Source organism: Mandrillus leucophaeus, unplaced genomic scaffold (assembly GCF_000951045.1).
Source record: "Mandrillus leucophaeus isolate KB7577 unplaced genomic scaffold, Mleu.le_1.0 Scaffold322, whole genome shotgun sequence".
NCBI lineage: Eukaryota > Metazoa > Chordata > Mammalia > Primates > Cercopithecidae > Mandrillus > Mandrillus leucophaeus.
The window spans coordinates 3,783,104-3,799,579 of NW_012103388.1; the positions used below are offsets into that span (position 1 = coordinate 3,783,104).

General features: G+C 48.4%; 1 protein-coding gene across 1 annotated transcript in view; it reads right to left on the reverse strand.

The window, feature by feature from the left end:
• Nucleotides 1-16,476, reverse strand: part of CABLES1 (Cdk5 and Abl enzyme substrate 1) — a 139,555-nt gene that overhangs the window by 44,615 nt on the left and 78,464 nt on the right. Inside the window, exon 4 of the mRNA XM_011988094.1 lies at nucleotides 5,492-5,569. Within this exon, the coding sequence (XP_011843484.1) occupies nucleotides 5,492-5,569 (78 nt within the window). The remainder of the gene's footprint in view (nucleotides 1-5,491; nucleotides 5,570-16,476) is intronic.

Sequence of the window (16,476 nt, forward strand, 5' to 3'; positions counted from 1 at the left end):
AGTGACAGACTGGATTAAGAAAATGTGGCACATATACACCATGGAATACTATGCAGCCATAAAAAAGGATGAGTTCATGTCCTTTGTAGGGACACGGATGCAGCTGGAAACCATCATTCTCAGCAAACTATTGCAAGAACAGAAAACCAAATGCCGCATGTTCTCACTCATAGGTGGGAATTGAACAACGAGATCACTTGGACACAGAAAGGTGATCATCACACACCAGGTCCTATGGTGGGGGGTGGGGGAGGGATAGCATTAGGAGATATACCTAATGTAAATGACGAGTTAATGTGTGCAGTACACCAACACGGCACATGTATACATATGTAACAAACCTGCACGTTGTGCACATGTACCCTAGAACAAAGTATAATAAAAAAAATCTTAAGAAACTCAATGAAGATTAATATTCAGGTAGGAGCTCGAGAAGTTGCTGATTGTTGACAGATGGGGAGTGGACAGTGTGTTTCATTCATAAATTCGTTGTTCAACACAGCTTACTGCTTCTGCATCCGCAGCACTGACAAGAATGAGAATGACCTTTTGCGCTCACAGGGTCCTTGTAGTGTCTGGTTAAACATCCCCGTTTTATAGATGAGGGGTCTGAGACTCAGGAGGGTTGAGTGATGCGCCCATATATCAGAGCTCACTCCTGTCCCCGGCCCTCTCCCCTGCCCCTCACTACAGGGGTGCGGACGCTGAGTGTGGCTGGGAAATGGGACTACAGCTTGAATAGGGCATCACTAAATCTCTCAACACGCAGGCCCTGCCTGAGAGTTCACGAGGAGTTGGATCATCCGCTGGCATCCTCAGGGTCAACGCTGAGGATGCAATATCCTTTCTCATATCTCTACGGTCTCACACTTCCAAGTCTAACTGGAGAACCGCCTTCGCTGGGCACTACACTGGATCCTGCAATCTGAACTCACCCAACTCCTTCCTCTGCTCTAATCAGACACTGCTTAGGACTCAATGTTTTTGCTATTTGGTTTGATGATTGGTTTACTAGCTTATTCCCATCTCCCACTGAGACAGAGGACCAGAGAGAGGGCACGGAGAGTAGGCTCCACACACAGAGGGACATTTTCCTTCACCAGTGTATCCAAAGCAGGGCGGCAGTGCCCAGCACACAGTAGGTGCTCACCAGGCTGCAGGTGAGTGAATTCTGACGTACAATGGTAGCCCGTAAACGTCCACATAGGTGGCATGCTGGCATGCCAAGGCACTTGGGGGGTGGTGGGGATAAAGAAACTTTACAAAGCAAACACCTTGCTTTTACTTAAGACCGGACCTTTACTATAAATGTAGGTATTGGTCAGGATTTGTGGGCAGTTCAAATGTTCTCCAGTGCCTGCCTGCCCACCCTCCATTGCCTTCGAGTGGTAACTCACTCCCACCCACCCCTTCCCTAGCCTCCATCAGGGCCTTAATTCACTGGGAGCAGAACAAGTGACCTAATGCACAAAAGATCGAATGAATAGATAGTCCTATATAAAGCCTTCCTAAGGTTGGTCTGTCTGCTTTGATCAACTGATGTCAGGATCCAGAATCAGTGTTCAAGTTAAAACCAAGAACAAAATGTGGAGGCCATGGTGGGAGCCAGGGCTGGGAAGCTTGAGTGCAGCGCAAGTGGCCAGAAAATAAACCCAGAAAGATCAGGCCACCCTGACAACATGCTTTCCATGGGAAGGAGGCTCCAGTACCCAGCAGGTGAACTATGAGCTTCCTGCTTTGAGAACTTTCTTGTGATGAAGTTGGAGCTGTATATTAGCCCGTTCATCGGTGAGGGGTCGGAGTGGGGGGGTTTGTGCCTGTCTGGAATCATCAGGTCCATGTGGCTGGGACCATGTACATGAGCACAGTGGAAACATGGAGGCCAGAAAGCACGGCCCTGCAGGCTGGGGCAGCCCAGGCCCCGAGTTCCAGGGCTGCTGACTCTGCCAGGTGGGGGGCTGTGGGCGAGCTTCGCCCCGCTGTGCCTCAGCTGTGAAGCAGGAAGGCCTTTCCACCCCTGAAATTCTATGACTTACGTCCCAGTCACAAAAAGAGCTTCATTGTAAAAGTAAAGGAATTTTCCACCTTGGAAAGGCATTAGTTAATACGTACATGAACTGGAGTTGTTTAAAAATATGTATGTGTATATATTTATTGGTATATTTACTAGTAAACTTCTACTAGTATATATTTACTAATACATTTTTATTTGAGCATAGTTGTTTTCCCAATAATTAGTAAAAAAAAAAATTTAAAAATCATAATTATGGTAAGTGGGTTATTTATAAATACAATATCTGCTCATTAGAAAGTTTTAAAAGCACTTGCTGCTTAATCCTGCTGCTACATCACAATATTTGGAATTGTGCTCAGAGTTTCTCGTGTGAGTACAGAAGTAGACCGTGCTGCAGAAACGAACATGTTCTTTTCTGTTAGGTCTGACAAAGGACCTGATGATATTTTTGTCATAGAAGAACATCCTCTTCTAGCTGGGTACAGTGGCTTACCCCTGTAATCCCAACACTTTGGGAGGCTGAGGCAGGAGGATCACTCGAGTCCAGGAGTTTGAGACCAGTCTGGGAAACACTGCAAGATCGCATCTCTACTAAAAATTTAAAAAATTAGCTGGGTGTGGTGGTGCGCAACTGTAGTCCTAGCTACTTGGGAGACTGAGGCGGGTGGATGGCTAGACCGTAGGAGTTTGAGGCTGCAGTGAGCCATGTTTGTGCCACTGCATTCCAGCCTGGGCAACAAAGCAAAATCCTGTCTCAAAAACCAACAAACAAAAACAAAAAACAAAACAAAAAAATCCCTCTTCTGCACCTTGGTTTCCTCATCTATAAAATTTGGAGGAATAGTGGATTTGAATCTGTTCACACCTGGGATGTAAAAGGTGGGATCCCACACACTCATTTTGCTTCTCTGTTCAGGGCCAACAGAGCAGCCAGCTCTGCTGAATATGCCATGCAGTGGCCCTTTCTGCAACATAGGAGGCCTTCCCAAGCAGCAAGGAGACGACCCAGGCATGAACAGACACTCTTTCCTAGCACCAACTGGCTGCCACCTAGCATTTCCCTGAGATGCTGAAAAGAATGGAGGGCCACACATATCCACAAGGATGTCCAGTGGAGATGGTCTAAGGGCCCTCTTCCTGGGTACTTGAAGTTAAAACGGCTTCCTACTGGCTTTGCAGAAACGCCATAATCTTCACATTAACGACGGGAGGTAGTAACTTCCCCACTCCACAGAGGAGCCAATGGAAGCTCACAGAAGCTGGTAAGTAATAAAAATTCCAGATCGCCAAAGCTCTTCACAATGATTATCTTTCACTGTCAGAAATATGGGGTCCTTGCTGAGTGGGCCCTAGCACGTCTCTGCACGCCAGGCGCCATGCTGGCAACCTTCATTCACTCACTCCTGGGAGCCGCAGTTCACCTCTGGGAGGTGGATACCAGAAAAGCTCCATTTCGCAGCAAGGTTTCTGCAGATACAGAACTTACTGTCAGTGTGGGTCATGGAAAAACTTACAGCTGAACAGACTGGGGATGACATCCCCATTCTGGCCCAAAGTCGAGATTTCAACTCTTAAGCATCGATCAGTCATGTCATCTACAAAATGGGGACGAACACTTGGGTACCACAGTGAGGGGTACCTTACCCCAGACCTTGGAGAATAAAACTCATATGGACACTTCAAAGACAAGTGTAGAGAAGCCAAATTAAAGAAACAGAATGAGTCTCCAGCCAGGAAGATTCAAGGATTGCTTGACTGGGTATCACCGGCATGTATTAAAAGCTATAGTTAATCGTGTGTGTAATTTTAATGTGTCTCCCCTGCTAAGCTGTAAGTTCAGGGGCACAGGAACCCAATCCATCCTTCTCTACCTTTGTCCTGGGCACCTGGTCACATGACAAGCACTCAATAAATGAATGAACGAGACGGAGCTAAGGAAAGAATGTGTCAATCAGAGAGGTCAGCCAGGAAAATCCAGATAAATGAGGCTGATGTCACAGTACTATCCAAGCTCTGGCCAGGAGAGGACCTGCTGGCAAAGAGCCTGCTACTAATAACACAGATACCTGGAGGTGTGTGCCCAGGCTGGTCACGCTCAAACATTCTGCGCCCTCGGGCTACTACTTGTAATAAGATGAATGAACTGGCCTCTGGGGTCACACCAGGTCTGTGAGCTGGTATGAGCTAATTCTGTCAAGGAATGAGCCTGCTCTTGCAATGTAGCCAGACCCGGGGCCACAGCAGGTAGGTCAGGCGAAGAGAGCTGCCCCACTACATCTCTCTGGGCAGCCCACTGGCCACTAGATAGATGGTCCTTAAACCTCCGAGCTGCAGGATTTGCTGCTACTTTTTCTAGAACACCTACTTTGCAAGGTTTGGCTGCAAGGATATAAATAATGAAAAAGACCAGCTCAAAGTGTGTGCTTAACAAACAGTGCCATGACTATTGCTCCTTAAGGCACACATCTCATCAATGACTGAGTCAGGATTCCACGAATAAAGATGTGCTGTTTTCTGTCCCATGCAGCTGACAATGAAGAGTGCAGATAAGGACCACGGTGAATCGAACAGGCTAAGTCTAGCAGATCTACAGGAGAAAGGGGAGGTCATGATGAGCAGGAAGGCCTGGGGTGGAGCTCATGGAGACGGTGGAAGATGAACACACGGCGAATCAGCACCAGTGGCCATACTGGGGACAGTGTCACATGTCTGTGGTGTGGCTGACACAATGACCAGATGCCACAGCCAACATCCCATGATGCTTGATGTCTTACACAGTGAACTGTCCTGCCTTCGGTACTGGTGGCAGCCTGATGACAGACACCGGATGCATGGAAAGGCGAAGGGAGCATGAGGTCTAGATGCAGAGGAGGAAGGAATATGGGGTTCAGGGATGGCGATGAAGAGCAGAGGCTTTGCAAGGACGGACCCTCAGGTACTTACTTTTTGTCAGAGTAAAAGGAGGGGCTTGTTGATCTAGAGAGGGAAGCATTCCTCTGACCTGTAGCTAGTTACCTAATCTCTGGTCCTGGGACCTTTTTGCTTTGATGTTTCTCTGTGGTGGCAGCTCCAGCTTGCTGGTCAGTTTCCAACCCCAAACCCAAGATGCAAGGGGGTGGGATGGGCACAGGGTTTGTTCCAATTCCTTCCTTGACCTACCTTTTTTCCAAAGGTTGGCATGGCCCTGTGGAATATGGTGGGCCCCGTGATGTTCTTGCTTTACAGTATTGGATAAGGTAACAAAATGTAGATTGAGAAAGAACAGGCGACAGGATGGGGACACACACACACACAATGAGGAAGCTTTCTGGCTGAAAAGAAAGTGGAACATCTTTTTATCGTTCCAATGTACAAATACTGAATTTGCAGTGTCCAAGCAAGGCAACTTCTTGAAAATGGAAAGGATGACCACATTATGTACATTGGTGTGAGAACTTTTCACCCAGAGGACTACAAAGCATGCATGCATATACATACCCGACTTGGGTACTGTCGCGATACGGCAGCACTGAAAATATACTGCAGAAGGATCTTCTGCCGCTGATAAGGACTATTCTAAAAAGTAAAAAAAAGAACAAACAACAAACACACTAAATGCAAAGACTCCAGCTAAAAAACAAAATCTATAGCAATTAAGCATTCATGGCATTCATAGCAGTATCTGCACGCTCCCACCACCTCCTCTGGCAGATGGTATTCTGCTCTCCTTGCAAAATGCAACCCCAGCAGGGCAGAAGTGGCTGCCTCTCCTCATCCCAATATTAACATGTGAGACAACAGCAAGGGTCACTAATGAGTACACCTGCACCCCTTCTCCTGCAAGACCTGCTTGCTGTGGGCTGCACATGCAAGAGGGAGCAGACAGAGCTAAGTCCAGGGTGGCCAGGGCTGGGTGAGCAGTCATGCCACATTTAAACCACTGATTTCTATTTTGCAGTAAACAATGCAAGAGCAATAGCGCCAGAAACTATGAGCAGGAAAGACACTCAGAGGCCATTATGACCATTCGATTTTTCATCTGCTGGCAACATGTTAGGTTCTGAGAATAGATTAAGGGAACAATTACATAATCAGTCTTAGCCTCCATTCCTGCTATAAAGATACTACTGGAAACAGTTCTACATGATGGTCTTATGCAATCAAAAGCCACTTAAAAAAAACATTAAAACAAAAACAAAAACCCTCAAAGCACTTATCCTGGCATCTGAGAATAACTTTTGCCAAAGGGAATTGCTGATGAAAAACTGGAGAAATGAGAGGAAGAGATTTACAAACAACATTCTTTGTAGCACCAAGTCAATACACATCATATAAGGAAGCTTATTTCCTTTTGTCATCCTTTCTTTCGACAACCATAATAAGACCAGGGAAAATGGTGCTACTACATGCATCAGGGTTCGGGGATTTCAACTCTGTTGTAAAACTCAGAAATCAAATTGTCCTGGGATGGAGTCCGGTTCCCTGGCATGGCAAAGCAGGCCCTGTGTCTCCTGGTTTCTGTCTCTCCAGTTTCAACACCCACAGAATTCCCCCGATTTTACCATCCTACCGATGCTGAGGCACTGACAGCACCCCCACCTGAACAAAAAGTCTCGCTGTTTTATACTTGTGTTCTTTGCATGCTATTTCTTCTGCCTATATGCCCCACCTTGAAACACCCAGGGAACTCCTATTCATTCTTCCAAACCTAGCTCAGAAGTACCCTCTCCACGCAGTGTTTCCTGCCCCTCTTCATGGAGTTACTTGTTCCCTTTTTGGTAACTGTCTCCAATTCCCCATTCACACGTCCAGGAGGGCACGGATGTGATCCACACTGCTAATCACTTTCCTCCCTCCTTTACTAGAGGGTGAGTCCAGGCAGGGGTTTAGTGCGTGGTGGCCCCTCCGTCTATGTACGTATATTAGATGGCACTGAAATGCAGCGTGGGCCTCAGAGCAGCAACACTTGAGTATCCGTCATGGGAGGGCAGGGCTGCAGGCGTCCTATGCAACCAAAAGCCACTTTCGGCTTTTGACACTTTTGGTGTCAATTCCACAGCAGTTCATATCCACAGGTTAATGGGTTGGGACCAAAGTAACACACTCAGCTTCGAACACCAGCATCACTTTTGTTTGACCTCGGTCAGCTTGCTAACGCTTCTGAGCCTCACTCTGCCCTTCTAAGAAATGCGATAAAATTAGTAACTATCTTATTGGAAAGCTGTAAGAGTACATGAGTCCATACTTGGAGAACCCTCAGAACAGCAACTGGCAAATAGTACACACTCAATAAAACCATCTTTACTGCAGATGGGCTGCCTGGGTTAGGATTCAGGTTTTCCAGCCTAGTCCATGGACTCAGAACCTCTTCAGCCCTCTGTGCTAAATACCCAGGCCTGCTCAGACCTGAAAGCTGTGCTGCCAGGACAGCTGAAACACCCCATGCACGGGGTCTTTCTACATCGGTGTAGCATGAGATGTACACAGAGATGCTGCTGAAGGGAGATGCTGCTCATCAGATACCCCAGGCCCTGATCCTGGTCACTGTCGAGGACAGAGCGTCATGTCCAGAGTGGACTGTCAAGGCCTAAAGGGCCAGGGGTTACATGAATCATGAGCACACCCTGCTGAACACCAGCCACGCTCCTTGGGCTCACCTGCATGGAGCCCAGCAACAAAGCTTCTCACGCTGCAATGCCCTGTAAATTCACCTACAGAGACCTAACAGCCAATACGTATTAAGTACTGATTGTGTGCCAAATTCTAAGTGCTTTAACTGATGAGGCACGTCAAGTCAGCGACGTACCAAAGGAGATGCACCGGCAGGTGGGGCGGGGGGAGACTGGAACTTGAGTCCTTTACCACTACCGATGCCCTTCCCTAAACCTTGCTAGAAAAGCCTACCCCTTGGGGGCGTGACTGGGGACCCACGCACTTCTTGGATACTAATAAGTCTGCCTTCATCCACGTGTTCTAGGCCGGCTTTCCAGCCTGGCCTGTGGGTCACCACGCCCAGTGCAGGGAGGCGCAAGAGGGTGACAGATCACACATCCCTGACCTTGGAGCTGCTGGGGCTGGGGAGGCCTGCTCGGCCTGGACCCCTCCCCAGATGGAAGGGCAGAGGCTCTCCACACCCTCACTGCCACTCCCTGCCATCTACCCAGGACTAAGGCCTGGAGCGACTCATTCCCGTGTCACTGGGCATCCGTGTCCTCTGCAACACAGTGGCAGGAGTGTGTTGAACAAACTCCACCGGCTTAGTGATGCTGCATTTTCATCACTACTGATGCTAAGGTGTCCTTCCTTCCCACACACTAAACTTGTTTGGACGTTTTTAATAGAACAAGAAAATGAAGAATATAAATGCGAGTGCAATCCAAGTCTTCTTCCCAATCTTTCAGCCACAAGATGCCTATCAGTAAATGGGCTACTTGTTCTATTAAATGAGCACTCACTCTGGGTGGTCCGCACCACTATGTGTAGGAGAGGCTGAAAACATGGTACTCATTCCAGAAAAACACGTTATTTTACTGCAGAGGTCAAGTTTAGCAACTATGAATATGGACCGTTTCTCAACAATTCCAGTAGAGTTGCTACTTCCCTGGTTGGCCAGTCTCAAGCGGCTGGAGGGAGGAGGAAGGGAGTAAGGCATGTCACATCTTTGGGCTCTTCCCCTCCCTTCTCCAGTCATTTCATGCACCCTCAGTTTCTGCAGGGGCCAGGGGAGGAATTCACAGCAGAGACCCGCACAGAGGCTCTGGCTCTGTAGCCGGTTTGCCAGTGGAGCTTCCAAGAACACATCATACGAGTTTCCTGAAGTAGTTCTGGCATCTGGGAGGGACTGCAGGTGTGAACCACAGCGGGCAAGTAGCAGCAAGTGATGGCTCCCGTCTTCTTGGCTTCTTACACTGGGAAACCCTGAACAGTGTGGTTCTGACAACGGGTCCCCTGTGATCAACCGTTACGTTTAGAACCTGTGGGGTTCATGTGAATTTGCAGCTTTTCTCTTTATAAACATTAGGGAAATGTTCACGGTAATGGAGATACACAAGAAGAGAATCAGATGTTTGCCTCCCGGAAGGTACATCTATTATCCGAGAAAGAGTTCCATCAGATGACACGAACAAGCACAGTCCACTTCCGCTGTCAGACGCTGACCACCCTCACGTCTTTGCCTCCAACCTCGGCGGCTCTCTTCTCGGATGCCCAAATGGCATATGCAAAAAGCCCAAATCATCTCCCCCACCTGTGACGTACAACATTTTACTTGGGAGTTAAGATGACCAGAAAATATTACATGAAAGATTATGACTTCAAAAGAGGAATTAATTCCAGGGAGATGGATCTTTAAGGAATTAAAGGTCACATTTCCACATGAACATCTGCCAGAGGAAAAAAATAGCAAAGGAAAACATTCCCTGGGGCTACAGCCCACATGGACAAAGCATCTTGGATACACAATGCTTCCTGAAACGGCCAGGGATCCCCATGAGTGCTCGGAAGCTGAAGGAGCACCGTCCAGCTTTCTTCTTCACGCAGCCTCATTGCCACGCTCTTAGGAAAGCGCTTCTGGTATGAGGGATCTTACAGCTTCGGACCACAAAGCTTCCACAGCCACAATTAGCTCCCAAGACGCTGAGTGTCCAGAACAGCCAGGAGAGGCACAAGGACACCACCTAGGTGACAGAGCACCACGGGCCACTTTTCACCAAATCTCCTTTTACCCCCCGGCCCAGCACTGGCGATGGCTGAAACGGCAATGTCTCTCACCAGCCAGGATCCTCAAGTCTTTCCTCCTTTGCCAAAACACCAGAGGCCTGTTCTATTTCCAGCCCCCTGGGGAGTCTCTGTTGGTTGTGAGAAGGTCTCATCTCTTCCAGGTGAAATGTTCCATTACAACAGAAACATTCTCTTGAGGACATAAAAACAAGCAACCGACTCCAGGAGGCAGAGGAAAGAAAACCACATCTGCCATAACGGGGAGGTGAACACAGTGATGCCCAAACACAGCCCCGCAGCGTCCACAGCCCAGGGGTCTGTAATCGGCACTAGGCACACATGCGAAACTTCTGTGGCTCATTTCCTCCACGCCCCCGAGGCAAGAAAGAATACGCCTACAAAGCTGGTGTTCTGGGTTCAACTGTGCTCCCCAAATGACATGTTGAAACCCTAAGCCCCAGGACCTGCGGCTGTGGCCTTATTTGTAAATACAGTAGTCTCCCTTATCCATACGGGATGTGTTCCAAAACCCGCAGGGGATGTCTGAAACCACAGATAGCACTGACGCCTGTATGTACTATGTTTTTTCCTTTGCAATCACTTCATATAGGGCAGGTAGTGAGACCATGTAGATATGCTGGACTAAGGGCTGACTCATGTCCCAGATCAGAGTGGGAGGGCAAGAGATTTCGCCATGCTACTCATGCAATCTAGCACTTATGAATTGTTTGTGGAATTTTCCATTTAACATTTTCAGACCATGCGGTTGACTGTGGACAAGAAGGGATTGCTGCAGTGTCTTTGCAGATGTTATCAAGTAAGGATGAGGTCCTACTGGGTCAGAGTGGGCCTTCAATCCAATGGCTGGTGTTCTTACAAGGGGCAAGAAATTTGGAGACACGTAGACACACACAAAGGGAAGAAGGCCACCTGACGGTGGAGACAGAGACGGGAGTGATGCAGCTACAAGCGCCAAAGACACCAAGGCTCACCAGCACCACTGGAAGCTGGAAGAGTTGAGAGCTGATTCTTCCCTTGGGGCTGAGGGAATACGGCCCCGAGCTTTCAGTCTCCAGAACAGGGAGAGAACCACTTGTTGTTGTCTTAATCACCCAGTTAGTGGCATCTTGTGGCGCAGCCCTGGAAAGGGACACAGATCTCCCTGGCATGGCTCTGGGCTACACACCCCAGCTCAGCAGGTCCTCTGCACACCACACTATAAGCGCTGTGCACAGAGACTGAAGGAGTGAAGGCCAATGTCCGGAGACAAATGAATATTATGAAATCTGGAAAACCCGTTCTCTTCCCAGCTCCACTCTGACCCCTTTTCCCACAGTCGTTCCTTCCTCCTCTCACAATGCTTTATTAAAAACTGGAAGAAGGGGACTTGACCCCTTCCGTCTCTTCTGAAGGGCTGGCAATGGCATAATGAGAGTTGAACGAAAACACCGCCACCACCAACAAAATGTTCTTGTTTACTCTATTTAAATGCTCATGAGCTACTGGGGGGACGTTTTCCTTCTTAGGAACGACTCCCCTCACTGTTGGATGTGCCTCATCTGGGTGCAAGGGCAAAGTGGAGAATCGGTAGGGGCTCCAAGAACATTCTCCACAGAGCGATCTGTTCCTTTCTGCCTGGAGTTGGAAGGAGATGCTATTCCAGGGCAGGAGCTGGGAAGAAGGGGCCCCATGGACAAGAAGGCACTAGAACAAGGAGCCTGAAAGTGCCTAGGAGGCCTAGGAGGCGGCGTGGGATTCTAACAGGTGGAAACAGGAGGAAGGGAAGCACGGCTTAACCCTATGAAGTGTGGAGCTGCACAAGGTGTCTGGAGCCAGGGAACTGGGGGACATGAGTTAAATAGTCTGATGCATCTGAGAATCTGTGCTAAGTAGCCCACAAATACCACATGGTGGTACTGTTACTGGTGGAGGCATTAGTCTTCTCTTCATTGACTATGACTGCCACCTCCACCACCACACTTCCATGACCGCAAGATCACTGCTACCACAGTGCAGGACAGGCCTCCCCACCTGCTAAGAAGGCACACCTTATCCTACAATCTAGGGAGTGGCAAATTTCTGATAAACAAGTTATATAATCTTCCTCTCCTCCTTCCTCCCTCCCTTACACAAATATTTTCTGAGCACTTAATCCATGCCAGACATTGTACTAGGTGCTGGGGATCTGATGATGAATGGCCCAGCTAAGAGCTCCCTCCTTGCAAAGCTTAGGGGTGGTTGGGAGATACCTCCACGCAGAGGTGTAAGTTCTCTGATGGGAAGTAGGGGGCACTACTGAGCACACAGGAAGAATAACCCAGCCTAAAGGAGGCAAGGTGGACTCCCTGGAGCAAGTGGTAACTGAGACCTCAGGGATAAGCGGCAACCAGTCTACAGTGAGAAGATATGCTGGTGGGAAAACTGGCATGAGTCAGGTTGGGAGAAAGAGCATACAGCCTATTCAAGGAACTGCGTGATTAACAAATGTTCACGGACCTCCACGTGCCTGACTCACCAGTGTTTCCACTCCCCTCTGTACAACCCTTTGACCAACACCCCTGACTCACGCAAAACTCAGGCTGGTAGGCTGTTTGCCACCAACCCCCACCGAGTTGTGCACTTATTAAGGGTCACTTACATATGGCCCAATCCTGTTTATGTCAGTTATATTATTATTTATATTTGCACTTGTTTATTAAAGATTGTGCACTGCTGGGCACCGTGGCTCACGCCTGTAATCCCAAAACTTTGGAAAGCCGAGGTGGGAGATCACATGAACTCAAGAGTTCGAGACCAGCCTGAGCAACATAATGAGACCTTGTCTCTCTCTACTAAGAATCAAAAAACTTAGCTGGGTGTGGTGACACACGCCTCTAGTCCCAGCTACTCAAGAGGCTGAGGTAGGAGGATCGCTTGAGCCCAGGAGTTCAAGGCTGCAGTGGGCTATGATTGGCTGCAGTGGGTTATGATTGTGCCACTGCATTCTTGGGTGACAGAGCAAGACCTTGTCTCAAAAAAAAAAAAAAAACAAAAAAAACAGTGTGCACACAAACTAAAGAAGGTGGAAAATAAAGAGAAATGCTGTTTAAATTTTTTGTTTAATACTGGATGCGTTAAAAAATATTCACACAAGGCAAGTCATTTAAAAAAAAAAAAAACTGCAGTTGAAACAGGTATGAGCAAGACTGCAAAAGGTTAGGAAAAAATTGTAAACATCCAAACACTTTCGTGAAGTCCCATGTGGACATCCCAGCAATGGGCGGGGACAATGAGGACATAAGGAAGTCGATGCCACAGACAGACTCTGATCTGTGGACCCCACACAAAGGAAAGGCACGGCATGGAAAGCTGCAGAATGGACCATCACTCATGGGCTGAAATGCCAGCACAACATCTAAGCTGTGTAGGAGACTTCTGTGGGTATTTCCTTCAGCATTTACTAACCTTTTCCCCTAACCCAGCGATTACTGTGAATAATTCAGCAGAGCTGAGGGTGGCATGGGGGGGGAGAAGCGTTAGTCCAACTGTGAGGCCGGCTGGAGAAAGGCCTCCTGAGCCCTGTGGGGAAGTCAGGGTTTGAGAGTCCCCAGCTTAAGGTGGGAATTGCAGCCACGGCATGGAGGAGGAGCACTCACAGGAGTGGAGTGGGATAGGAGCGAGGAGGGTCTGGGACGGGGCGGGAGGAAGGTGGGCAGGGAGGAAGGCAAGCAGTGTCACATGGGCAGAAAAGCTCTCCAAGTCAAAGCACCACAAACTGGGTGGCTTAAACAACAGAAATACATTGTCTCACAGTTCTGGGGGCCAGAAGTCCAAGATCAAGGCGTCAGCAGGCCCACGCTCCATTTGAAGGCACTGGGGAGGGTCTGCTCTAGGCCTGTCTCCCGGCTACTGGTGGCTCCATGGCTTGTGGCAGCATCGCTCCCATCTTCACATAGCATTCTCCCCGTGTGCCTCTGTGCTCCAGTTTTCCCTTACTTCAAGAGACTGAGGCTTTTCCTCTGTCACCCAGACTAGAGGGCAGGGCCATGATCTCAGTTCACTGCTGCCTTGAATTCCTTTGCTCAAGTGATCCTCCTGCCTCGGTCTCCCCCACTGCTGGGTCTACAGATGTGAGCCACGACACCTGGCTTCAATTTCCTCTTTCTATAAGGATATTGGTCGTATTGGATTAGGGCCCACCCTACTCCAGTATAACCTCATCTGAGTGAATTGTATCTGCCACGACTCTGTTTCCAAATAAACTCACATTCTGAGGTACAAGGAGTTAGGACCTCAACACAGGAATTTTGAGGGCTAAGGTAAGGGGAGAACAAGAGGAGTTTGGTGTCACAGAAGTGAGAATGTCCGGCCAGGTGTGGTAGCTCAAGCCTGTGATCCCAGCACTTTGGGAGACCGAGGTGGGCAGATCACCTGAGGTCAGGAGTTCAAGACCAGCCTGGCCAACACGGTGAAACTCCATCTCTACTAAAAATACAAAAATTAGCTGGACGTGGTGACAGACATCTATAATCCCAGCTACTTGGGAAGCTGAGGCAGGAGAATCATTTGAACCCAGGAGATGGAGGTTGCAGTGAGCCAAGATCACACCATTGCACTCCAGACCGGGTGACTGAGGGAGACGCTGTCTCAAAAAAAAAAAAGAAGTCAGGAAGTCCTTTTGGAATCCCCTCCCCTCCTGCTCAGCCAGAACAGCCCTGGTAGCTGCATCCTGAAGTGTGGTCCAGCCCTGAGTCATCTGCTAGCTATAATTACTGTTTTCTTCTCAACGTGTTGCAGACCAGTGGTGGAGACCAAGGACTGACGTCTCCTCTGGGCTCCCAGGCTAAGCAGAAGATTGAAACAGAACCGCCGGATAGGGTTTGGCTGTGTCCCCACCCAAATCTCATCTTGAATTGTAGCTCCCGTAATTCCCACGTGTTGTAGGAGGGACCCGGTGGTAGATAACTGAATCATGGGGGCGGTTTCCCAAATACTATTCTCCTGGTAGTGAATAAGTCTCATGAGCTGTGATGGTTTTGTAACGGGAAACCCCTTTTGCTTGGCTCTCATTCTGTCTTGCCTGCCGCTACGTAAGATGTGCCTTTTGCCTTCCGCCATGATTGTGAGGCCTCCCCAGCCCTATGGAACTGTGAATCCATTAAGCCTCTTTTTTTTTTTACCCAGTCTCAGGTATGTCTTTATTAGCAGCGTGAGAACAGATGAATACAAACGCCAAGGGAAGGTTCTGTCCAATCTGAAACAATTTCCAACTCTTGTACCTTTCCTCTGTGATTGCTTTTACTTCTTCAAATCAAACTGGTGGAAAAGCAGCAACAAGTACCTGCAGGCTATGAGCTTTTCAGTCGCAAACATGTACATAAGCGCGAGGCACGGAGCACAGCTGCTATTGACTCTATTGACTGAAAATCATTTATCTCAAAAGCCTCGTGCAGCACTACAGAAGCAGCCAGCCTCACCTCCATGCTGTTTAAAGAGGCATGAATAAAACCAGGTGTGTGTGGTGCTGACCCAGCACACCGCTGGGAACTGGGCACCAGCATTCTCAGTGCCGAGTGACTGCCCTGCATGCCAGCTCCTCTCTCTGCTCCCTCCACTTCGTGCCAGGCAAATAAAGCCACGGAAATGCAATGATCAGTCAGACTTGTGAGCAGCTCTGGGGGCCATCTCACTGAAGGAAGAGCCTAGAACTGGAGCCCCAGTGAGGTCTGGGGAGTCCTGGAGGCTTCTTTAGGCTGTCCACTCCCTGTCCCCCTAGACTGGGGTTTTGTTAAGAACTGATCATCAACACCGATGATGACGAGGATAAAGATGCTTCCTATCGCCTTCTGCCACTGAGGGGTTGGTAGGTGCTAGACTTTTCACAAAAAACAAAATCTCCGAGAAGAAAAAAAGCCAGCTCAGGAAAGGGTCCATGTTGCAAGGTGCCTCGGAGAAGATGCCTGACTTCTATCAAAATGGATGGGTTCGTTTCAGGGAGAAAAAGCAATGACATTTTTCTTTTTTCAAAAAGGCCAGTCTGGGGCTGGTAACGAGCCGTTTTATTTTTTGAAACATGCCACTTCCTCCAAGTCGTTTTTCAAACTAAATTAGGCTGACAGCTTGGAACTGATGAGATCACAAACAAGGTCTTAATTTAGTTATGACCCATCCCCTCTTTCCCTCCAAAACGTTTTGGTGCAGCAAGGAAAGGCTCCAGCTTGACTTCAGTCACTGGACTTTTACCATCTTCCTTTAAAATGCAGATAAAGGGTGCTGAAGGCTTTTACGTGTTTTTGTTTTGTTTTGTTTCAACGTTATCCTATTGAGTTCATACTTTAAAGAGAAAACACTCTGGCTCAGTTCTTTATCCACTCCCATCTCAAATCCTTTCACATCTCTCTGAAAATTCCTCCCAAGGGAGGAGACAGCTCAGTCAACTCACTGCTGAGGACATTTCTCTACCTGTTCACAATGAGAGGATTCTCGAAGCAGACCCAGGAGGCGGCACTTCCAGGGTACATGAAGCCATCTCCTGCATGCCAGGCCAACATTCAACACCCAGATGACTTCAAAAGGACACCCAGTAAAGCCCACGCAGGCACGTGACAGAGGGAGGAGACACCCACGTGAAACGAGGGCTCTGTCACTCTTCAAGACAAAGGTTTATGAGTCTCAAGAACGGTGAGCACCAAGAGGAAAGGTCCTTGCTTAACAGGACCATGAGGATCACTAAACATAAATGTCACAAAAGTCACTGAGTGTCTCCAGTCTTTTTTTTTTTTTTT